The sequence below is a fragment of the Pleurotus ostreatus genome (assembly GCF_014466165.1).
Source record: "Pleurotus ostreatus strain PC9 chromosome Unknown scaffold_8, whole genome shotgun sequence".
In the NCBI taxonomy this organism is placed as follows: Eukaryota; Fungi; Basidiomycota; class Agaricomycetes; order Agaricales; family Pleurotaceae; genus Pleurotus; species Pleurotus ostreatus.
In genome coordinates this window covers 395,891-419,307 of record NW_023503163.1, presented here as the reverse complement: position 1 = coordinate 419,307, position 23,417 = coordinate 395,891, and the positions used below count along the sequence as shown (strand labels likewise).

The following is a 23,417-nucleotide window of genomic DNA, read 5'->3' as shown; positions in this document are numbered from 1 at the left end:
TCTGACAATTATTGTTGTAGCTTGAACTCGCTCCCGTATTTCAAGAGGCATTATCACGATTGGAGCTCCAATTTCGTGAACGATCACTATGCCGGTCACTCTTCTGAAATCCAGAGGTGTTACCCTCGTTACTACGCTGCATATTCTGGGGGTGGAACCTCGTCCTATTCCCAGATCTTGACCCTTGGTCGTTGCACTGAGGTTGCGCGTTCAACGGGGCACTGCGGCCATTGGATGCCTGGTTGTTACGGTTATGGCCTCCCATAACCGTCTCTGTGATTTCCTGTATTTCGGCCTCGAACGTTACCTTTTTCCACGACAATTTATCAGGAGAAAGGTGCTTTCGATATAGCTCGGCACGAATCGAAGCACGAAGACCATGCCAGAGGGCGACGACTTGGTCTCGTTCGCTGATTTCTCCAATCGAGCTCAATATCTCAGTGAGTTCCGCAATATACTCGCAGACGGTGTCATGAACCATGTCTGTAGACATGGTAAATGAGTATATTCAGCATTGTACTCCCTCAAGCAATTCTCTCTCCATTTCCCCAAGCTCCTATTTCCCCTATACCCCTATTTCTCCTAAAACTCTTCCTTCTCAAAAACTCTACCATTCCCCAAACATTTCAGCATCTCTTACAAAAAAATTACATAATTGCTACTACCCTTTCCCTTGAGGCCTCTTACAAAAGCACCAAGTTTCCCTCTCCATTCCTGAAAACTTCCTCACTCTAAATTTTCCCCTCCATTCTAAAATCTCCCTGCTGAGTCACCAAGACACAATAGCATGGCTTGTATCCATATGATTTCCTTTGTTCCAGCTTACTACTCCCATTTTATTGGAGCTCATTTTTCCCAAACTTGTCCTTTTACATTCATAACTTAAAATTTTAGAATGCAAACTAAATTCTTCCCCTTCTTTTATTTTGTTTCAGAATGCAACTCTGCATTCCTCCTCACCATTTATGACTCAGTCCTTACATTACATAGCCATGCAAGACTAGTATATAAAGCCTTGTATTATGTAGAAAAAAAAAGTTTTTACCCCCCTAAGAAAGGTTCACCTAAGATCTGCAAGGATTTAGGAACTGATCTAGCTGTACCTAGAGGATCTAAAGAGTAGGTCTGATCTAGTACTGCCTAGAGGTTCTTAACACCAGTAAAATCTAAGGTGAGTAAGTCAAATCATCAATTTAAAACTCAAAAAGCAGTATTACCTTGTTTCCCTGTTTTTCAAATACCTACCTATTTCTTTATACTTTCACAACTTTGACAAGAAACCCCTAAAAACTTCGAAACCCCTTTTCCAACCAAATAAAATAAATACTTACAATTCTCCCTGTTTCTTCATAAAACTTATAAAACCCCTCTCTTTCTCTCTCTTCCTTTTGGAACCAATATTCCATACAGAACATCTGTGTTGCTTGAAAATCTTGTATTTCTCTTGCACACTTGCCCCTTTTACATACTAGAATCTCTGTTTGTGATTGCTAACCTCTTTAGTTAACAACCTTCACTTCAGAATACAAAACATAGACTGTACCTTGCCGTTATCTGCGTATACATCATCTCTACCCACCAAATATAAACAAATACATACCTTCTCCTGCGACAACCCCTATCGGTAAAACAAATACAAAGAAACACTCCTAGAACAACCGGGCCAACACTCGATCTTCTATCAAGGAACCAGTGACCCCAGACACCTACTTACAAAAAGGGTGTGACAACGGACGTCCCTTCACGCTGTCTACAGTTCTTTAGCTTCCACCGTTGTCGTTCGGTGAAGTTTGCGGGAAATACTTCGTCAAATAATCCGCGGAAGAACAACTCCAATGTCCAATCCTGCCAGTGTCCGAATACACGTCGTTGGACGAATCGTTGAGCTGGTCCATCAGTGAATTGGCTAATGATTCTCACCTCATCTCTTCGAGGGACGTTGCCATCTTCAACGTACGAGATCGATTCGCTGACGAAGCGTTGGAAAGTAACAAGCTCAGCTTCCCCTTTGTATACGACGGGAGGCACTGGCTTCAATTTTGTTTCCTTACGCTTACTCTTCTTAGCCTTTTTAGATTGTGACCGTCGTTGTTTACGACGTTTGATCATCCTAGGTGCTCCAGCCTCATTGCTTGAGCTAGACGAGTTGTCGTCACTCGACGAAGACGACGAAGAAGGTGAATCCATTCGACGCCCATTCAATCCCTGGAACGCTACCCCCAATGCCGAGTTCTTAGCAATGTGCGCGCTAGGGAGGATGTCGCCTTCACTCCCAATGTCCGACGAGGAGGTAGATGAGTTGCTGTCGCCATCAACCGGCACGGGAAGCCTGCTCACAGGCGCAGAGCCAGAACAATCCTTCGTGGTGGACGCAACCTTGGTAGCAATTCTCTCGTCAGCCGGCTTGACGTTAACTCGCTGTTTCATCCATTTGGACGACTTCTCAAGCTTTAGTGCCTCAAATTCTGCACGAAGATCCTCGAGCTCCTTTTTGAGCATGAGGTCTGGATATGCATTGGGTTCATGGTGAGTCCCGGAGCTCTCGCCCGCCTTGTTCAAGTTAAGTTGAGCTTTCAGACTAGCCTGCAATGCGGCTTGAAGGTTAGCGTCAGCTTCCTCATCAGGGAGCTGAATGTTGCCCCAGTTCTTGGGGTCGATGCCCTTGCCCTTATTCAATCATTCCTTGCGCTCAGTTTCAGATTCATCGGAATCAGACTCTTCGTTAACGAAAACCGATGTATTGCGTCAATTTATGGAATCTCGTTCGTAATTGCTCAAGCTAGCAGTAGCAAGACGAACAGTCGCAGCCTGACTCGACGAGAGACTATCCAGGCTGTTGCGACGAGCATGCATTCCACGAGGAGCAGCAATCAATGGTTCTATCGTAGAACCGTGTTCAAGTCGAGACCCATCATGCAGCGTCTCCGATCTATCATCACCCATCGGTGGTATATCATCCCGAGTAGCAGTGCTAACTCGAGGGACACAACCAGCCACGGCATCGCTATAACTGAGCGAACGACGGCGGCCTGCAGGAGTTGAGGATGTCTCCTGGGTGTCGGATACAAGGGGAGGGAGTTCGCTGAGCGGACTGGATGACGGCAAGAAGTCGCCAGGCATTTCTGGGCCAGCTGGTTCGTCGTCGATGGGCGTAACGCGCCTGGTGCTTCGCAAACGCATTGAATGCGACATTCTATAGAGGATAGTTTAGCGTACAGAGAGGAAAATAGAAGATACCTTTTTTTTTGTTTTACTGTCGACGTCGGTGTCCCAGTTGATCAGACTGAGGGGTTCCGGATGTCGTTATCGGTGAGGTCGAGAGAGATAGAGATGAGAGATAGAGACGATTGTGATGATTGTCAAAAATATGTGACGTGGAGGTTCCGGTTAAGGAAGATAGTCACGGCACACGAGAGATCTCAACAGACAGAGTGAAATCGTCGTATTGAGAAAGACTAGAGAGAGAAAACATTCCAGTAAACTACGAGCCTTTATATACTTCTATAGGTAGCATATATCATATGATAACGGAGTCAGGATACGAGACGGATAACTTGTGGAATAGGAAATGATAAGATAGGGTACTAGAGAAAATAGGTCAACCGGGAGCCGGGTCGTTACATTTTAGGTCGCTTTAAAAGCAGGTTATAGACACATAGACGGGGCTTGGATTTACAGGGTGTGTGACATCTACTTACGTTACTGCTAGGTATCTCAAACCGCCTACAGAACGAGCAGGAAGTTGGACAGGCTCTTAAGGAAAGCGGTGTCCCGAGGGATCAGGTTTGGCTCACGTCCAAGGCAAGCGTGATCGCAGTGAGGAAGGAGGAGTCAGGGACTAAAGATAGATGCCGACCTAGCTTTGGAACACATTCCATGCTCCTGAGGACGTTGAACCAACTCTCGACGAATCCTTATCCTACTTGGGAACTGATTACCTCGACCTATATATTATCCATTGGTTGGTACTCGCTATCCACTCTATGGAGTCCCAATATCAATGCGTTTCCCAGGCCAGTTGCTTTTTACAAAGACGGCACCAAATATGATCGCGACTTGACCGCAGACCCTTATCCAACATGGCAGAAGCTGGAAGAAATGGTGGCCAAGGGTAAAGTGAAGAATATCGGCGTCAGCAAGTGAGTACCTCAGTTTAGTCTCTGGACCACAACAGATCTTGACGCTATTATCAGCTTCAATCTTCGCAGGTTTGTCTACTAATCCCACTTTGGGCGATTACCCATGATCCCTCTAGGATGCAAAACCTTACTGCGAACCAACTCAAAGTCAAGCCAGTCGTCAACCAGGTGAAGTGACTCTTGCGAGCGTGCAAATAGTCCTTACCCCCTATTCTTAGGTCGAACTGAACTATTGGAACCCTCAGCCTGAGCTGCTCAAGGTATATAATAAGCGCTACTCGCCGCTGCCGACATATTCACTCTCTTCCAAAGTGGTCCCAAGATAATGGAATCGTTCTCCAGGCTTATTCTCCTCTCGGAAGTTCCAAACAAGTCAAGGAGACTCTGTCTGTCCCAGTGGTAAGTTCTTGAACAGCCGTTTTGCCTTTACCGTCTTCATCTCTTTACCAGATAAAAAACATTGCATCCGAGATGGGCATCACCCCCGCGCAAGTGATTATCTCCTGGCACATCCAAAGAGGAGTATGTTGACCTAAATTGATGCGTACTTACGTCCTCACCAATGCGTCTCGTAGACCATCGTGTTACCCAAGAGCGTCCATCCATCGCGGGTCGAAGAAAATTTCAAAGGTACATCTTTCGATATCCTCGCCCCTATTTCTTAACGTTCACGATGATTTGTATGAAATAGTCGCCGCGCTGCCTAAAGAAGTGTTTGACCGTCTGGAGAATGCTGCAATGTCGCATCCTCCTCAGCGCGTATTTAATCCGAGTAAGAACTGGGGTTTAGATTTCGATGTCTTTGACGATACGCCTTTGTAACCACAAATAAGAAGAGAAATAGTGACCATACGGGTGAGAGTAACGTCTAAGATAGTGCCCTCATGAAGGCGAAGTCGCAAGAGTCTCCCCCCAGGCGTCGACGAATCCAGCACGAGAACGTGGTCCGTTGTCCAACTTCATGTTACGGAGATGAAAAGAGGAAAGCGGTGAAGGAGAAATACGACCCTGACTGCCTTTTGAAAATGTGGCTGGATGTTGCAAACCCGGGTGGGGGGAGGAGGCGGCAGGGTGTGTGCCTGTTTAAGACGAGGGAGATATGAGTGCCTTCGATTGATGAAGGAGGCTACCAACAAGTATCGTCAATTCAGCTGCGAACAGGGTCTTAGAGCGTCGATGAGCTGTCGTCCCGTGATGTGCTACACTTCTGTCGTAGATCGAGTCCGGCATGAGGCCAGGGCAGCTCAGAAACAACTTGTCCGGATCGCAGTTGAACGCCAGAGATTGAGAGCCTCTCACCATGCCTGACGCACGTCCATATTCATACCAAGACTGATATGTTCACTACACAATTGATGATAATCTATGATATCCCCGTAAGTATCATCTTGACGAAATTACAAGCTCTTTTGCGCAGATTTAACTAGCAACCACAATGGAATAGCTGTGTGCGGTTGTTAGTGAGATACATTGTTCGCAACTAAAACTTACGGAGAGCGGTAAAAAATACAGCTGTTCTATATCGTTCGAGTGTAAATCTTTCGTCTGTTATTTAGCGGAGCAACTTGCTTACCGAGCCCATCCTTTCATAAATGCATTGTGGTTTATGTAGATGTGATTGTACAACAACCGCAAACCAATACTTTTGGATGTTAGCCTTGGGTTGACGTACTTACTACTGCAGCAAACTCACTATGCTATGGAACAGATATTGAGGGTACGATGGTCCAACCCGACTAGGTTGCCGGTGATCTAGAGTTGCGTTAGTGTCGATAGTTGGATGAAGGCAAAAACGCGCACTACGGCTGCTGCCCACAGCGGGAATGCTTCATTTCCGTTCTAATGCGGTTGAGTAAGTGCATTCAGGGTGTTTGAAACATCTTAGTATCTACCTGATGAGCCCCCTCCATTCGATGTATCTTGGCAACAACATTTGGCTTGAACTTGTCGTTATCTTTGGACCTCGCCAAGTTATCGCGTGGATTTGTACTGGCCAGTGTTCATGAGTTTAGAAGGACATTTAAACGGGTAGGATGCGGTACGCACTTGTCGTACCCCACGGTCTTATCGATGACCAAAAACTACATAGCCATTTTAGTACACAATCACGAGGCAGATATCTGTACTAACCCTTAGAGTGTTTGGATAAAAGGCACAAAACCACGCAGCAGGGATAGAGTATAGGGATAGTCTGGGAGTCGCAAGGTCGAAAGGCATGGTAGTGGTATGTAGGGAGATTAGTTGAATTTCGGACTCTTTTATGTGCTGGGCGTTACGAGATATGGGTGCGACATGAAAGGTCAGGCAGGGGAATGGTGGGAGAGTATCGGCAAAGTAGTACGGGTATTATGAACCCGCCCAACGATGGGAATTAATAGCCAGGTCAAATACGCGGCCTCTTGACATCCTCAGAGACGTTGTTCCCAGGTGCAACCAGCGGGCAAGGAGCTACAGGGACTACAGAGGTGCAAAAACGGGTTCGTCGTACCGAGTAAACACGAGTATCGACATGCCACGCCAGTGATAAATTTTTCTTGTTCAAGATACTAGCGGAAGGGTAGAATGTTGACTTAAAAAATCAACGATGAGATGCTCACGTTCAGTAGCCAATTTTCGCAAACGGTGGCGTCCTTGATCACAGTTGTTGAGATTAGATTTATAGATAAGATAAGCGTGTTGAGCTTCCGTTCTTGCCACTGCTGTCTTCAATCTGGACATCAACTGTACTACGGCGGTTTCGCGACTCGTATCCTTTGTCGTCCTATCGTAAAGAAACTGCGGTGTCCGCTGTCCATCCCCCGCTGAACTTCGTTTTCTCTTGATGATTTGACTTGTCAGATGAGTTTCGCAAACCTCGCATGTTCACCGAACGTTCATTTGTTCAACAACAGTCCATGTACAATACCCTAAGGACTCTCCTGACCATCGAATAAAAATGTACCTGCCATCCAAACCCCAGTAGTATACATTAAAATGTCCTACCCCCCGTTCGTAGCCCTCCTGCTCAACCACTCTTGCTCGGGCATATCATCTGCATGCGGACGCTCCAACTTGGCACATTCATCCACGACGTACGCAGAATAAATGACATTCGCTATCGTCCCCATGAGCGCCGTGCACGTCAGCGGGGATCCAGTCCAGGTCTTCAGGGAGCCGGAGATGTTGCTCGCGAGCTCGGCGCGCGTGATGGTGCGGTTTATGCGGGTGTCGGAGACGTGGAAGGGGCATTGGGCGGTGTAGGTTAAGATGTAGCTATCATGCCTGATATGGCGGGAGGACACATGTATGAATGAGACGCGGGCGACGCGGAGGCAGCGATGGACTCACTGGATAATACCCAAAAGCAACCCCTCTCACTTCGCCTTGATGGTGGAGAAGGACACCACGAACGCACCATCCTCATGCCAAATTCACTGTGCCGCCACTCCCAACGAGGCCTCAAGATGGTCGGCCACCCCATACAGAACGATGGGATACGAGAACAGTGTTGAGGAATTCGGCCACCTCTTCTCCGCGCGTCCGTTTCTCCATCGAACCAAGACGTTGAAGGCTCTCTGCCTCTCTCTGCCTCTCTCTCTCATTGTTCCCGAGGCGAGGGAAATGAGAAAGAGCCAGGGCGCTGGCACTGCGGCATACGGAACGGCCCGATTTTGTCTTGCTGATTCCAAGGTCCGGTCACTATTGCCCCTCCATTTACCTCTTGGTTTGCGATCATCCCATGTCTGCGCGAAGTGGACCTTTTCTATGATTCTTCGAATACGCACTATTGCCGTACTTGAAGTTACTCGATTTGTTGGGGTTTTCGTTATGTTGCGGGTTCTCTAGCATTGTACATCTCCCTCAAGCCGTGGCCATACTACCTCCCGCGCCGACCTCAGCTTCTCAAAGTGCTCCCGGATTCGTACATCTTCAACACTTCGTTGCTTTGATCTGGCGTAGGGGAGGAGAGAAAAAGGGAAGTTGGCGTTCCTTTGTCGGTGAGCTCGTCATACTCTGTCGCTAGCGCCCAACGTTCCCAACGCTCAACACTGTCTCTTTGACTTTAAGGTGTCCGCGCACCGTTTGCAACCTTCGCGTCTACCGTGGGCTTCTTCTTTGTCGCTCCAACCAGCTTAGACCCACTCGTACGATCGCTCGACATCTCGCTAGGGTTGGCTACATGTCCCATTTCGCAGCCTGTGGGGCTCATGGTCACTCAATGTCGCGTCCTGCGTTGTCATCACCTCACCAGCGCCCACGTCCAATCCGACTACCGCTGTAATCTCTCTCCTCGCGCCATGCTGCCTAACTCGGGCCTAACTCCGGCGTTCTGAGACAAGACAATTTATCGCCGTACTTTACAAAACAGCGACGGGGGGTATGAACGCACACATACGGACGTCTACGGGAGTACGACTGCAGGCATAAAGGAAAGCGGGAATGCCCGGCTTTTCATGTCCCCTGCTCCACATCTCTGTGTCTCTACGCCTTCTTGGGATCATCGGGACGTCGAACACTCATAAATCCAATATCCCATATACTGCACGGCGGCAGCCTGAGGTCCGGCTTGAACCTAGGGAACCCATTATAGTAGGGAGCAACGGTCGAGTCGGGTACGTTTGCGCTGTCAGAGAGCTCGTTGTATTGTGCGTCTACCAGTCATGTGTTACGCATTTGTTACTGATACCCATTCCCTGCAGCGCCTGGCCCTTTTCATGCTTCTGATGCGCCTTTGAGGGGAAGGAAGGTGAGACGTGGTGCGTATCGGAGTGGGCATTGAGGGGGCGAGTCAGACTCATACGCCATATCGCCGCTCGTCGACCTCCAGCGAGAGTACCAATCGAAAGCGTACACTGAAGGTATCTACGCTTGCATCGACGGGTTACAACTCACCGGGAGGCGTCTATGCGCCCGGGACAAACTTACGATGTGATGGGGAAGAAGTACGTGAACGCACCATCTCCCCGTTGAACTCGCGTTCCCACCTTCCCATCGTACTGGCACTACTGGCGCCTCCAGCTGCTAGCCAATCCGTTTAGCTACGAATGTCCCGCGCTGCCCGTCAAGTCTCCCGCTCCCTCCGCCTAATCTTTCAAGGCCGTCGCTCCCTATCATCGTATCGTTGGATGTTCCGAGCCAGCGTCTGAGGATATGAGCGCGCATATATGGACGTGTGCGTGATTACGATCGCAGGCTTGAAGGAATGCGGGAATGCCCGAGTTCCCCTGCTTCACGTTTCTGTGTCTCCACGCCTCCTTGGGAACATCGGGACGCCGAACTCTGTTCGTCGCCGAATGGAGGAGCGCAAAGGGGGTAGAGGGAGAGGAAGTAGAGGAGAAGGCATGGAGTAGATGATGGTCCGGGAGAGAGAGAGAGTAAAGCATCGGGATGCGGCGAACAAAGCAGATTCCAACATTTTTCGATTTCAAGGTCCGGTCTGTCCATTTACCTCTTGATTCATCATTATTCCCATGTGATTATTCGAATGGACACTGCCCTCCACCCATTGTAGTGTTCGGTTTGTTTCGCCTGTTATATCTCATTGGTATTGTTCGAGACTCTTCGCAACTCCATAGCTTTCTCTCACTACTTACATCTCGCTGATCTCAAGCATTCGTCGACGTGCGTACAATGTAGGCTCCCTGACATGACTCTCGGTCAGGAAACCCTAATAAACGGCTTGGAGTCGACTCGGGCACATTTGCGCTGTCAAAGGCTCAACTTCATAGTGCGTCTACTTCCACAATTAGATCATGGCTCGCACGCACACGCGCAACGGCTCCCTCATCGCCACTCTGCCACCACTAAGTCGCGGGCATGGTCGCCGTTCCATTTCCACTTTGTGAACCTGCGAGGAATAGCGGCGCCACCTGGCGCTCGCATACGCATCATCCGTAGCACGTTGGGCGGCAGCGCGGGAGGGTATGAGAGTGAGATACATGCGCTGATGTGGGGCGAAACGGGGGCTCAAGGCAAGGGTACATTGCAGAAGAGCAGTCGCAGCGGGGACGTCGTCGGCGAAAAGGAAAGCGACGGCAAGGGGTTGAACGAGGAGCCAAGATGGGAAGCAGCGCGCAGATATCTGCGACTCGCGAGTTCTCACTCCATGGGAAGGTTGGCTTGAGCTGCGCACGGGCAGCGTTGCACCGAAGTTCCATGCTGCTTGTGGCGCACCTCCTGGCGTTGAACGGCTGACGCGCCATCGACGAGCTTCTTGAAAGAGCGTTAGGGACGCGGAATGACAGAAAGCGAAGGAGAAGGTGAGGGCACCGGATGTCCCCGGCCCGAACCTCCGTTGCCCCCCCCGTTAATCGTCCTGGCGTACGTGCTGTCGGCGTTTGACACTCCCAAGAACCTCCCGAATTTCCTTGCAATCCCTCTCGTGCGTCCTCATGCAATCCACCCACGGCTCCGATATCCGAGCTTCATGGGACAAGGTAGCAAGTTTCGACTCCTGTAGCTTCCACGCTTCGAGGTCCAGCCTTTCTGCCCAGCGACGACCGTCATTGCGCAAAGGGCACCGTAGTACGTACGCTCCTCGAAGCTGCGATAATCGAGCTAAATTTCGATTATGCACAGATTTACGCTTTCCCAGAGCCTTTAATCCCTTGATCCCATGTATGAAATAACGCCTGTATCTGGCAACCTGCCATCATACTCAAAGCTACAGAAATGGGCCAAACCTCGATTTGACCTCGTTGCATATCCTGGATATTTTCTTTGTAACAGGGTTGGAATGAATCGGGGTACGAGCCTGAATCGAATAATATCTACCAATTACTTGAATCTCGTCAGGATTGACCGCCCTCTGGACCTACTCAGGTCTGTCGACGCCATCCGCGACTTGGTAAACGAGAGCATGGAGGTCCAGCTTGCTCCTTGCGGTCGGCAGTCAGTGCGAATCAGACGCTGCCAGACATGAGTGGAAGAGATCGCCTACGGAATACTACAATTGTCGGTGTATTCTAGAATCGCGCCATGACGAGGTGAGTAGCTTCGTACTTTGCACTATGTAGAACTAACAGGCACTTTCTAGGCCCGCTGCGCATCGTCGTCGGCTCCCGCTACTCGCGCCACCACTTGAACTCGCTCGATAAACCTCCTTCCTTCAGTGATTCGTCTCCGTTTGCTCCGATATAGTCAATACTTCCCCTCTCGCATTGATTGGTATTACGCTCTGGAGTCTCCCCTTTGTTGTCCCCGAACACCACCAATTGCACCTTCTTCCACGCCTACGTCGTCTTTTGTCTGCGCCCACATTCATACCAAATAACGATAACGACTCACCGGCACCCTTCATTGTACACTTTCCATCTACTATCAGTGTGATACATTGTAAGGGTATGGGACCAAGAGAGTGCGCATTACGGCGAGCATTCCCAACCTCTCATCGTGACGGAGCGTAGACCTCGTGCTCGACCTTCGAACCTCCGAGCCGTCGGATCGACAGCGCGAGAGGATCTGCAGGGCAATGGGCGTATCGATATCAATATATCATGGTTCTCCTCGCTCTACTCGCGCGACTGGTGTTGTTGAGACAGAGGGAAGGGCTGGGGGTCGCCGTCGCGAAGATGACTGGCTACGCGCTAGATGTGGCGAAAGGCGAGACCAGTGTCAAAAGAGCGTGAAGATCTGTAGTCCGCAAGAGAAATCGATTTTTGGCCGACGCACTGACGTTCTGGTGTATTTGGAAATCAGTTCCCGGCGCCATACGGCCCTCCTGCTCACACCTCAGCTACTGGGGTACATATTACATGACTAAATCAACGGATGTGTTTCATCCTCTGTTATGCTCAACCTGGCTTGCAATCGCAAGAGCGCCCGAAGGCGGTGAGCTTCCATCAATAGCTAGGTCTCACGTATGTCACGCAATGTACGCATGTCCATTCAAAAGAGACGCTTGCCTCGTTGTTCTCATCGGCTCGAAGGATGGTGACGACGCAGAGCGACACTGAGTTTACTTACACTGCAATCACTTGTGAGTCCCTCTGTCTCGCCCACGACTACTGTTTACCATTTTCTTCAAGATATCGGATGCCGCGGTCTAATAGCCCTCTCAAAAACAACTTTCAACGTGTTCAAGTCCCGATGCCCGGTGCGCGCCATTGTGTTCATCGAGGGTTTTGAAGATGCGGGATACCCAATCGATTCGTTGCACAAGGCAATTGCAAAGAGGGATACGGAGGCTACGCCAAGGCCATCTACGAATCGGTGAGATTCCGTACTCTGTCTATGCGTCTTCGCGAATCTTATCACGAATGGATAGCTTTGCAAATCTCGTGAAGAAGAAGAAAGCAATATCGATGGAAACCCCACCTATGATCTTGTAGGTTCTGCCGTTTTGGACGCTGTGATCGTTCTGATCTTGCGCAGCTTTTCTAACCCTACGAAAAATGTTGAAATCAGGCTCTATGTGACCGACAAGGATGAAGAGAAACTACTTGCCCAGACGAAGGTGCCATTGAGCTCCCTGGATGGTGATGGTTCGTACCTGACGTATATTCCGGCTATATGTGCTGACCGTCTTGATAGTCAAAGTCTCCTGGACGTCTCCCGAGTTGTTGGGCTCCTTGAAAGAGGAACCCGTTATGACTTTCAAGCGTACCACTCACTCTGAGTTTGACTCCAAGCTCACGAGCATTGGCGATCTCCCTCCGATCAACTCTATCTTTCTCGCTACCTTCGCCAGTCTTAAGCGTTTCATCGGAGTTGGGAAAGCATTATCACAGGTAGCCCATTTCCATTTTTGCGCATTCGACTGATTTATCCATGAAACACAGCTTACGACCCCGGTTGGTAAAGCCATCGTAGGGTTAGTGGAAGCAATTGCCTTGGTAAGAATTCAATCATCTTTTTGCGCGAATCGACACCAACTCCTCCGTTCAGGAATGCGACGGTTATGTCAAGCGCCGCGAATCCGTCACTGGCTTGTTACAAGCTGTCGGTGACGCCTGCATGCTCGTTGCAGACTGGGACAACCGCAAGCTAGACCAACATCGCCCGAACCAAACTAGAGTCTATCAATACGTGTTTCCAGCAGTGTATCGATGCCTCTACTTTGTCGCTTTGCTGTCGCCAACCAAAATTGGTCAGTGTTCCATTGTACGGAGCTTTATGATGGCTCATCGTCTTTATCAGCGGCAAACTTGCACGACTTAGAAGGAGAGATCAAGAAGCTTCAAGGGCAGCTTGGGACCATCATGCAGCGTCTTGAACATAGCCGGGATCTGGATATGCAGGAAATGCTGTGCGACATACTGCATATTGTCACCAAAATAGGTGGGTACAATGCAATTCTAAATAACCATATCTGACGAAACGTAGAGGATAACTTGTTCGTGAATTCGCTTCCCCACGCGGACGATGCAGGGCTTGACCCATCGAAGTCCTGTGCCGACGGCACACGTGAAGCCATTCTTACACACATTCAAAAGTGGGTCATTCTCCCGGGGGCTCAGCGCGCCTTGCTGCTGTATGGTGTTGCTGGCAAGGGAAAGTCGGCCATTATCCACACCGTATCACGAGCCCTCGGAAACGTCGAGAAACAGCAGTCGTCTCTTGCCAATGTGGCTTTTTTTGCTTTCAATCGATCAGTGGCCAATCGTTCCATCGATAAACTTCTTCTTACATGGGCCTGGGGCCTCGCGTCACGCGACCCCCACTATCTGCGTTATTTGCGTACCCTCGACATGGAGCACGTTAAAGGCTCTCCCCTTGACAATCAAGTAAAGGCTCTATTGATTGAAGGGCTGAAGCATGCAGATAGCCATAGACCCATTGTCTTCGTTATCGATGCTCTGGACGAATGTCTGGAATTGCGTCCCTTGCTCGACCTTCTCGACAAAATCATTTCCCCTTCATCCGACCTTCCACAACATTGTCGCTTTCTCTTCACTTGCCGGCCAAATGCGGATATCCTTGTGGGGCTCAACCGTTCATCACCCATAGAGCGAATATCGCTTGATGACGAGCAATGGCTCACTGTTGAGGACATCCGCATCTTCGTTCATGGGAAACTTGGTCAATGGTTGGATCTCGCGAAGCTCGTAGACCGTGTCACAGATGCGGCGGAGGGCCTGTTCCAATGTGCTGCTCTCCTCTGTAACGAGCTGACGAAGGGTTTAGACGTGCATAGGAAACGCTTCATCAGGAAGTTAGAAGTTGGGGATTTCAATACCCTGTATGGAACATACGAGCAGGTCCTGGAGGAGTACATTGACCCACAAGATGACCTCCAGTTGAAAGCGTTCAAGCACCTGATGGCATCAATATTCCTAGTGCGCTCACCGCAGCACCGCGACACCTTACTGCCGCTTGCCGCTGCCACCCTTTCTCGCGAAAGGCAGTCGGCCTCGGAGCCATGTGGGCAGTGGTCTGCCTTGCAGTCAGGCGAAGAGCGGTCAGCCTTGGAGTCAATCCTTCCCTTGCTCGGCTCTCTGCTTAGTGGAAGCACCTTTGACGCCAATGAAGTGGCCGTTTTACCCCTTCATACCTCTTTCCGCGACTTCCTTGTCGAGCCAGTCAAGATGCCTAAAGGACCTGACTTCTCAGTCGATATCGGGCCGCACCATCAAGAACTGCTGGCTCTGGCATGTCTTGACATCACTAATGCCCAGCTCAGATTCAACATGTGCGGTTTTGACACATCGTATGCATTGAACAGCGAAATCGACGGTTTTCAGGAGCGAGCCGAGAAGCTTGATCCTGAGCTGAAGTATGCGTGTCGATGTGCTGCGTATCACCTGGACAAGTCCCTCGGCAAGCTTGATGAGCAGGTCACGCCCACCGATACCCAGAAATCGTGGGCTGAAGAACTTAATCACCTGAGAATAGCTCTTTCATTTTTTCTCAAGAAGCGTTTCCTGTATTGGCTCGAGATCCATAGCTGCATGGAAAGCTGGCAAGATGGGCCAGGTGGGATGCTGCCGTGCTTCCAGAAGTGGGCATCAGTGAGTGTGATGTATTCCATCGTCACTGTTCATTGTTGACTAATTATCAATAGTTACACTCGCCTGGAGAGCTCGTCTCAATCCTAGCGGACTTCATCAAATTTGAGAAGCGCTTTCGCAATGGCTACATGCTCTCTGCACCACAGTTGTATTACTCAGGACTTACTTTCTCGCCTGAAGCATCGAAAGTCAGGCAACTTTACGAAGGCCAATTTTGCATCCCCATAACTGTAACCAACGGCCATGAAAAAATATGGCCTACTACAGAAACCCTAGTGATTCATGCACAAGACCAGGTCAATTCCGTTGTGTTCTCGCCTGACGGGACGAAAATCGTGTCAGGGTCATGGGACGCGACGATCCGCATCTGGGATGCTGCAACAGGGCAGCAAGTTGGTGATGCACTCACTGGGCATAAAGACTGTGTCACTTCCGTCGCATTCTTGCCTGACGGGACGAAAATTGTGTCAGGGTCATGGGACGCGACGATCCGCATCTGGGATGCTGCAACAGGGCAGCAAGTTGGTGATGCGCTCACTGGGCATGAATACCACGTCACTTCCGTCGCGTTCTCGCCTGACGGGGCACAGATCGTGTCAGGGTCAGATGACAAGACGATCCGCATCTGGGATGCTGCAACAGGGCAGCAAGTCGGCGATGCACTCACTGGGCATGAATACCGCGTCACTTCCGTCGCGTTCTCGCCTGACGGGGCACAGATCGTGTCAGGGTCAGATGACGAGACGATCCGCATCTGGGATGCTGCAACAGGGCAGCAAGTTGGTGATGCGCTCACTGGGCATGAATACCACGTCACTTCCGTCGCGTTCTCGCCTGACGGGGCACAGATCGTGTCAGGGTCAGATGACAAGACGATCCGCATCTGGGATGCTTCAACAGGGCAGCAAGTCGGCGATGCGCTCACCGGGCATGAATACCGCGTCACTTCCGTCGCGTTCTCGCCTGACGGGGCACAGATCGTGTCAGGGTCAGATGACAATACAATCCGCATCTGGGATGCTTCAACAGGGCAGCAAGTCGGCGATGCACTCACCGGGCATGAAGACTTGGTCGGTTCCGTCGCATTCTCGCCTGACGGGGCACATATCGTGTCAGGGTCAGATGACGCGACGATCCGCATCTGGGATACTGCAACAGGGCAGCAAGTTGGTGATGCACTCACTGGGCATGAAGGCGACGTCACTTCCGTCGCGTTCTCGCCTGACGGGGCACAGATCGTGTCAGGGTCATGGGACGCGACGATCCGCATCTGGGATGCTGCAACAGGGCAGCAAGTCGGCGATGCACTCACTGGGCATGAATACCGCGTCACTTCCGTCGCGTTCTCGCCTGACGGGGCACAGATCGTGTCAGGGTCAGATGACAATACAATCCGCATCTGGGATGCTTCAACAGGGCAGCAAGTCGGCGATGCACTCACTGGGCATGAATACCACGTCACTTCCGTCGCGTTCTCGCCTGACGGGGCACAGATCGTGTCAGGGTCAGATGACAAGACGATCCGCATCTGGGATGCTGCAACAGGGCAGCAAGTTGGTGATGCACTCACTGGGCATAAAGACTGTGTCACTTCCGTCGCATTCTCGCCTGACGGGACGCAAATCGTGTCAGGGTCAGATGACGAGACGATCCGCATCTGGGATGCTGCAACAGGGCAGCAAGTTGGTGATGCGCTCACTGGGCATGAATACCACGTCACTTCCGTCGCGTTCTCGCCTGACGGGGCACAGATCGTGTCAGGGTCAGATGACAAGACGATCCGCATCTGGGATGCTGCAACAGGGCAGCAAGTTGGTGATGCACTCACTGGGCATAAAGACTGTGTCACTTCCGTCGCATTCTTGCCTGACGGGACGAAAATTGTGTCAGGGTCATGGGACGCGACGATCCGCATCTGGGATGCTGCAACAGGGCAGCAAGTTGGTGATGCGCTCACTGGGCATGAATACCACGTCACTTCCGTCGCGTTCTCGCCTGACGGAGCACAGATCGTGTCAGGGTCAGATGACAATACAATCCGCATCTGGGATGCTTCAACAGGGCAGCAAGTCGGCGATGCGCTCACCGGGCATGAATACCGCGTCACTTCCGTCGCGTTCTCGCCTGACGGGACGAAAATCGTGTCAGGGTCAATGGACACGACGATCCGCATCTGGGATGCTGCAACAAGGGGGCAACTGCAGGACGCAGCGGCCTCCTCTGCCACGGCCTCCAGCAACACAGCAAAAGGACATGGAAATCACATGCGCGCCAATGATGCCTTGTACAAACCAAGATCTCCCCCGCCTCGTCTATTTTTTCGCCGTGGAGAATGGATTTATCATGCGGGCAATCAAGGCTCCCCAGATGCCCGCATCCTCTGGATTCCTCCTGTGTTCAGACACCACATTATGATGCTCCACCCGTGCTTGATGGTGATATCGACCCGAAAACCCATTTTTCTTGACATACAGGATATTGCCGTAGGTCCTCGTTGGAAAGATATCAAAAAAGCGCAGGACATTTCCTCCTCCTCCTAAGTACAGCGGCCTAAGCGTCTCTGAATTGTCCATGTAGCATTGATCTACCGTTTGTCATCCACATGTATGGCCGTCCTTGACAACACTTTTGCTGTGATACCTGCATAAGGTGGCGAGACGTGAGTGCTTCCGTGTGTGCTGGTGGGCACCTGAGCTCCCGCCGCGAAGTCATAAGAGTGACTCAAGCGTTACCAGCCATTTCTATGGAGGGGAGCGAAATTGGGGCCCTGTAGCTGCTCATATGCTAGCAGGATGTAGGACCACTCGTGGATACGTTGAAGGCCTCGTATTCTCGTGGATGAAGGGGAAGCTGACTTAAACATTCGTGCGCTCCGCACGACCCGAAGGCATATTTATTGAAGGGTAATTTGAGGCTGAGAAGGAGCCGCAAAGTGACGATGACGGATGACAAAGGTTTAGGGTGGATTTTCTGGCGGTAGACGACTACAAGATTTATTTGATGAGTAGGAGAGACAGAACAAAGACATGGAGAAAAAAAGAAAAGCTGTGAGAACGAGTTAGGAAGAAGCGGAGGAAGGGCGAGAGAACAGTGAACGGAATAGTGCGTAACACAATGAAGCTAAAGTGTCGATAATCTGAAATCTAGTGTATGGTGGCGGGAAAGCGCGGTTAGGAGACGGGGATACTGGGTGAATGAATCCAGGATGTACGACCGATGGAGACCGGAGCTTGAAATCAGAGCAAAAAATAGTTCGTTCCCCGAACCACCCCAGTATTCTTTTCCCTCTTCCGGTCTCCCTACCTCTCGATTCACCCATTCACCGACGATGCAGACAATTCAAGTGTCCCAAGTCAACGTCTTGATGATAAACTAGGTCGCTACGCTTGACCCGCAGACTGTGGAGACAGCGCCCCCGTACACGCACTCAGGTCGCATCGGGCATTCATGTTGTCGCTCGCAGGCTCAGCAGGCTCAGCTGCAGGTTTCCTAATTCCGAAGTTCCGAGTACTTGTGTGCTGGAATGCTGGAGCGGGGAGCACATGGCGGCAGCGGGGAGAGGTGCGGATAGCGGAAGCAATGAGAGGCTGCGCAGAGAAGGGGGACTTCTCGAGTGGCAGCCAGGTCTTTTTGGCTGTTGGCGGCGTGGTGTAGTGATTTCTGATGCAGTGATAGTCGTGGAGATGGTGCGTCCACTTCGTTCACTTTCCTCCACAATATCAAAAGCCAGTGCGACGTCGCCATTGAGGCTAAATTGGTCGAGCCGGAGACCGTAGAGGGAAGGGTAGATAGACACGACCCATCCTTCCAATTTTGTTACGATCCCTGATGGCGGGCGCGTGAGTGGATACGCGCTAGAACTCGTCCTCCTCTTTCAGGGCGGCTCCTCGGATATCAGCCAACGCTCTCTAGTGCTCTCTGCTCCTTAAAACTGCACATAGCGGAGCGATAACCTATCCTCCCTTCCGCCATGTCGTGGGGCTGAACGGGTCTGGTTCGGTGAGTAATAGCAACAACGGTTGCGACCGGCTTTCGTACATCCATCATCAGTAGCATTGGTTGGCGGCCGTGAGTAAGGGTAAGAAATGGAGATACATGTGCTGGTATGGGGCAAAATGGGAGCTTCTAGCAGGGCGGACATGGGAGACAGGGCGGACGTGGAAGAGGGTATTGGCGAAGTCCACGTACTGAGAGTGTCTGCTGAAAAGGGAGGCAGGGGTGACTCGACAGCAATAAACGGCGCCCAAGAAGCCAGTCATTCGGCGTCGACGACGACACTGGTGTTTCGAGACTTCTTTCCAAGAATACAGGAGCGGCAATCTGTCTGATTTTTTTTGTTGTTACCGCCGCCATGCCTGTAGGCAACATTGAACGGTGTGAGTGGCTTTAGTCCGCCGCCGCTGGAGGGGGCAGGCACACGTGACCGATCTACACCAGTTGAACCTTTTCTCCTCATGATCATTGTAGTTCGCGCTATTTCGTAGTGGGAACTGTTACCAAGAAATATCCTATAACGAATCCAGTCATTAACAGGAATCTCTCGTTGCTCCCTGGTTCGCTCGACCTCACATGCCGGTTGTATAGGCACTCCATCCGCCTTGTATGACAGACGTTTGACGACCTAGCTACGTCTGCACGGTTTGATCCACAGACTTCCGCCCTTCGTATCTCGCGGGCAGGCGGTCCTGAAGTGGAAACATCTACGGTGTATTTCCGCGCTGGATATGCGTCAACGGATGACCCGAGGCCACGCCATTGCCAGACACGATTTCTGCTGGAGCAATCCTCTACGATCAATCGTCCTCCCATCCTACTACAGCTCGCTGGTGGGAAGAACATGCAGCAGGTCCTTGCGCGGCCGGGCATCTTACAGTTCTTCTTAGGGATGCGAGCGAGGAGGACTTGGATGCGATTCGTGGTAGGTAGAGGAGAATGTGGGGCTTGGATCTGCAAGACAAAGTACACACGAACGAGACTACTCAGCCGCTTGCGGTGCAATGGAAATCGTGCTGAAGCCGCAGAAAGACGCCGACAGGAACAAGAAAGCGATTCCTAGATTCCTCGACGAACTACCGGTATCAGAGAGGAAGGCTTGGGTCGCCATGGAGTCGATTGTTCCTCCGAAAGGGACGGCGAACTAGTTAATACGAGCCAGCAGCGTCGCGGTGAGGACGGAGGCTACAGGTTTTTATGTTTTCAACTCAACTGTATTGATGGATGTCTAGCTCAAGGTCAATCCCTTCGTCTCTATTCTGTTCTTCTACATGCCCTAACTTCCAATTTCTAGTAGTCTATGTGATTATGGAGATTTTTGACTTCGATGGTATCATTCGTAGCTTCGTGCACCTCATACTTGCCTGCAAATCATTCTTTCCGAGTCCGCATTACTTACCCGACATTTTACCACCCGAACTTTTTCCGCTAACATATAAATCCCGAGTCGCTGAGCTTCAGAGTTGTGAAATGCTGTGGCTTCTATTACTGGTGGTTGCAGCTTCAGCTGTACTTGCAACACCTGTTGTGTATGACGGACGCGTGCCATTCTCGTTCCCGGAGGCGAGTCTGGATACTTCCACTGGCCCGTTCCTAACGTGGGCTTTGCGCTTCTCAGTAGCCAATTTGTAAACTGACTGGATGCCTTGCGTAGAGTGGTCAAGGGCACAGAGTCTGCAACTCATGTACATTTCCCTCACCATTTCCGTCGAGGAGCCTCTCTGACTTGTTCAACCCAGTATAGTTCTGTCTTGGGACACACCAAACGCCCGACCCCTCTCTGGGACAAAAGCCCGATCCCCTTCCTCCCGCTTCCCATCTTCACTGTACCCACGGAGCAGGTGATATCAATGAGAATTGACAACACATCGGTCTTTTTTCCCGGTGGGAACAACCCCCAATTTGGTTTCCGCCGCACAGAGCTGCTTGCGCAGGCAGAGGAAGGAGGGCCCACTGCGTTGTTACCGGATATCGAGGAGGGCGTAACGGCGTTTCATTTCTCGATTCAGCTGGACGAGCGCTTTCCTTTGAATTATGATCATGAGTACCAGATCGTTTTCATTGAGACTAGTGACGGATCCCATGTTTTCGGAGTACAATTAGGTCAGTTGTAGAACTGATCCTTCTGATTCGAGCTAATGATACACCAGGATCCCCTTTCACAAATCCTCCCGGGCCACTTCCAGCGCCAAATGCGCATTCGTTCAAAGTCCTGGACCACTCCCTGAACGTCCTCTTCTCGGCTCCCTCTTCTCCGAGATCGTGGCACAATTTCGCGGTACTGGTCGACTGGGATAATCTTACGCTGAAAGTATATTATTCGAAAGACGGCGCGCCGTTAAAGCCTGTCACTGGTACCATACCTAATCTGAGCGTCTCCCCTGGAGGTCCTGGCAAGGGTGAATTCCATTTTGGCATTTTGAAGGTAAGGCGGTTTTTGGTTCTTCGTGTTGCTGATGAGATGATTCTGATTTTGTGTAGCTTCCGTTGGTTGATCCGAACGACTCGCCTTCAGACCAAGGGGATGTCGTTCACCATGGTATACAGGAGGGATCCACTGAGGGCTTGTTCTATTCGGGTGTTTTTGTCGAGAAGGTGACAAAAGGCGTTAGCACTGGTTATGGGAAGACTATTCGACCTTAGGCGTCTGCGCTACCGTTGATGTACTTATGTGGTAACCCAAGCTATTATTGAAACCTCACCACTGAACCTGAAGTTTCTGGAAGCGACTTGAGCATGGTGGGGTACGCGGATCCTCATCGTCTATGCATCGTCTACTAAACCCCCAGTGTTACTTCTCTGGTTCGAACACGTGACAGCTAGACTCGAAGAGAGACAGTGACACCAAACGATGGTGATTGTCTCAACCTCGAATGTCGATGGTTACTCTACGGCCCGAGGACCTTTACATTACAAACCCAAACGATGTGATCTACGGCTACCCACTCTTCAACGAGCACTCATACCCTACCCAGGCACAGTTCTTCTAGTTCCACTCGCCTGAATGTGCGCCCAGGCGCTGAAGTGAAGCGGCGGTTTATAGATCGACACCATTGAGTATTGCCTAGCTTAGGCCTCCAACGAGGAGATTTAAACGCTAACAACAAGTCATGCCCTGTTCCTTGTCGAATTTCTTGTGCGTCACATCCAGTACGAGTCCAGATACACACACAAACTGACGCGGTGTCCCCTTTCCAGTGCGCGCCGAAGTGATCATGGCGCTTCGGCGGGATGAATGGGCATTGTGTCCTGACGAAGAGACCCTTGAGCTGCTCGCAAAAAACCTCCTGGAGAACGGCGAGCGCCCGACGGATGCCCGCCGGAGTTGGGAGACGGAATGTCCATGCTCGTGTCCACCAACGACTGCCAAACAGTTGCATAAACGCCTGGCTGTCCACTCCCGTGACAAAACTGAAGCATCCGTGGATATCTCCAGCCTTTTCGAGTGCTCCGTATGCGGCGGTCCCCACGATAGCTGCACCCAGGCGAACAGCCCGACATACGTTGGAATCAACCTTGCCGATGAGACATACAACCATCGCCGAACCGCGGTAGATGTCTGCCATTTTCGGGAGCTCTTTCTGCTTTTCCTCGTTTTCATCTTGGGGGATGCATATTGCATCAATCCAAATGGGCAGCTTCGTGCGACGGGTGATCGACAATGTGCAGCGCCTGCGTTGTGACCTTTCGACCAAACCATTGGACCCACTCACTACTTGGATCCCAAGCATACGACACCGCAACATATTGGAGATTGGGATAGTACTCAACTTCGATGAGCTTCCCTTCGTACACCAGGTTACGCGGCTTCGCATAGACTGCGAGACCATGACTGGGCCTATACAAGCCGATCTCAGTACCGCCATCGAGAAATGTATAGTAGAGGTGACTAGCATATCATGGCTCAAGCCCTGCCACCAAGCTGGGCATGGGACGTCAAGTCCGCTCTGAATTGTCTCGTGCACGGTCTCGTCGAACACCTCACATCGATGACGGCTGGCATTGCCAAACATCATCGACCCGCAGTTATGTACGGTGCCACTCGAACATACCCACGGAGTATGGCCCTATGGGTGCTCAGCTTGGTCGGTTTTTCGTTGGTGTAGCTCATGCTGTAGAAAAGCGAACGGAGGGGTCTTCGAGTTGAATCATACTTCAAGCCTCCTCCCCCTTTCGGTCTCACGAGGCTGTTGAAGAAGCAATAGAGGACCATATGGATCGAGGACCTATGTTTAGAAAGGGCTTAACGTTAGACCAGTGCAACTTGTTCGGGAACGCGAATCCGGGTCGGTTCTCGCTGTTATCGTACTCATCGACCCCGTGAATCGTATATGTGGGTATTTTCGTTCACCTCCAG

General features: G+C 50.9%; 6 protein-coding genes across 6 annotated transcripts; 2 read left to right on the top strand and 4 right to left on the bottom strand.

Annotated features, from left to right (window-relative positions):
- Positions 1–40: 40 nt before the first annotated feature.
- Positions 41–493, bottom strand: PC9H_010448 (uncharacterized protein; the record flags this gene model as incomplete). Its single annotated transcript, XM_036779941.1, has 1 exon — positions 41–493. One exon carries the CDS (start codon positions 491–493, stop codon positions 41–43), a length of 453 nt encoding a protein of 150 aa, XP_036627324.1.
- A 1,217-nt stretch (positions 494–1,710) lies between these two features.
- On the bottom strand, positions 1,711–3,192 carry PC9H_010447 (uncharacterized protein; the record flags this gene model as incomplete). Its single annotated transcript, XM_036779940.1, has 2 exons — positions 1,711–2,661; positions 2,800–3,192. 2 exons carry the CDS (start codon positions 3,190–3,192, stop codon positions 1,711–1,713), a joined length of 1,344 nt encoding a protein of 447 aa, XP_036627323.1.
- A 684-nt stretch (positions 3,193–3,876) lies between these two features.
- Positions 3,877–4,961, top strand: PC9H_010446 (uncharacterized protein; the record flags this gene model as incomplete). Its single annotated transcript, XM_036779939.1, has 8 exons — positions 3,877–4,139; positions 4,194–4,208; positions 4,256–4,307; positions 4,358–4,399; positions 4,452–4,538; positions 4,590–4,661; positions 4,715–4,769; positions 4,831–4,961. The coding sequence occupies 8 exons, from the start codon at positions 3,877–3,879 to the stop codon at positions 4,959–4,961; spliced, it is 717 nt and encodes a 238-aa protein (XP_036627322.1).
- Positions 4,962–5,536: 575 nt separating this feature from the next.
- PC9H_010445 (uncharacterized protein) lies at positions 5,537–6,356 on the bottom strand (the record flags this gene model as incomplete). The annotated part of the gene is made up of 8 exons (XM_036779938.1): positions 5,537–5,583; positions 5,631–5,656; positions 5,713–5,781; positions 5,833–5,891; positions 5,940–5,978; positions 6,032–6,128; positions 6,186–6,220; positions 6,270–6,356. The coding sequence occupies 8 exons, from the start codon at positions 6,354–6,356 to the stop codon at positions 5,537–5,539; spliced, it is 459 nt and encodes a 152-aa protein (XP_036627321.1).
- A 14,174-nt stretch (positions 6,357–20,530) lies between these two features.
- PC9H_010444 (uncharacterized protein) lies at positions 20,531–21,703 on the top strand (the record flags this gene model as incomplete). The annotated part of the gene is made up of 5 exons (XM_036779937.1): positions 20,531–20,658; positions 20,715–20,745; positions 20,800–21,163; positions 21,211–21,485; positions 21,542–21,703. The coding sequence occupies 5 exons, from the start codon at positions 20,531–20,533 to the stop codon at positions 21,701–21,703; spliced, it is 960 nt and encodes a 319-aa protein (XP_036627320.1).
- Positions 21,704–22,681: 978 nt separating this feature from the next.
- PC9H_010443 (uncharacterized protein) lies at positions 22,682–23,171 on the bottom strand (the record flags this gene model as incomplete). Its single annotated transcript, XM_036779936.1, has 2 exons — positions 22,682–22,898; positions 23,113–23,171. 2 exons carry the CDS (start codon positions 23,169–23,171, stop codon positions 22,682–22,684), a joined length of 276 nt encoding a protein of 91 aa, XP_036627319.1.
- Between the last annotated feature and the right edge of the window lie 246 nt (positions 23,172–23,417).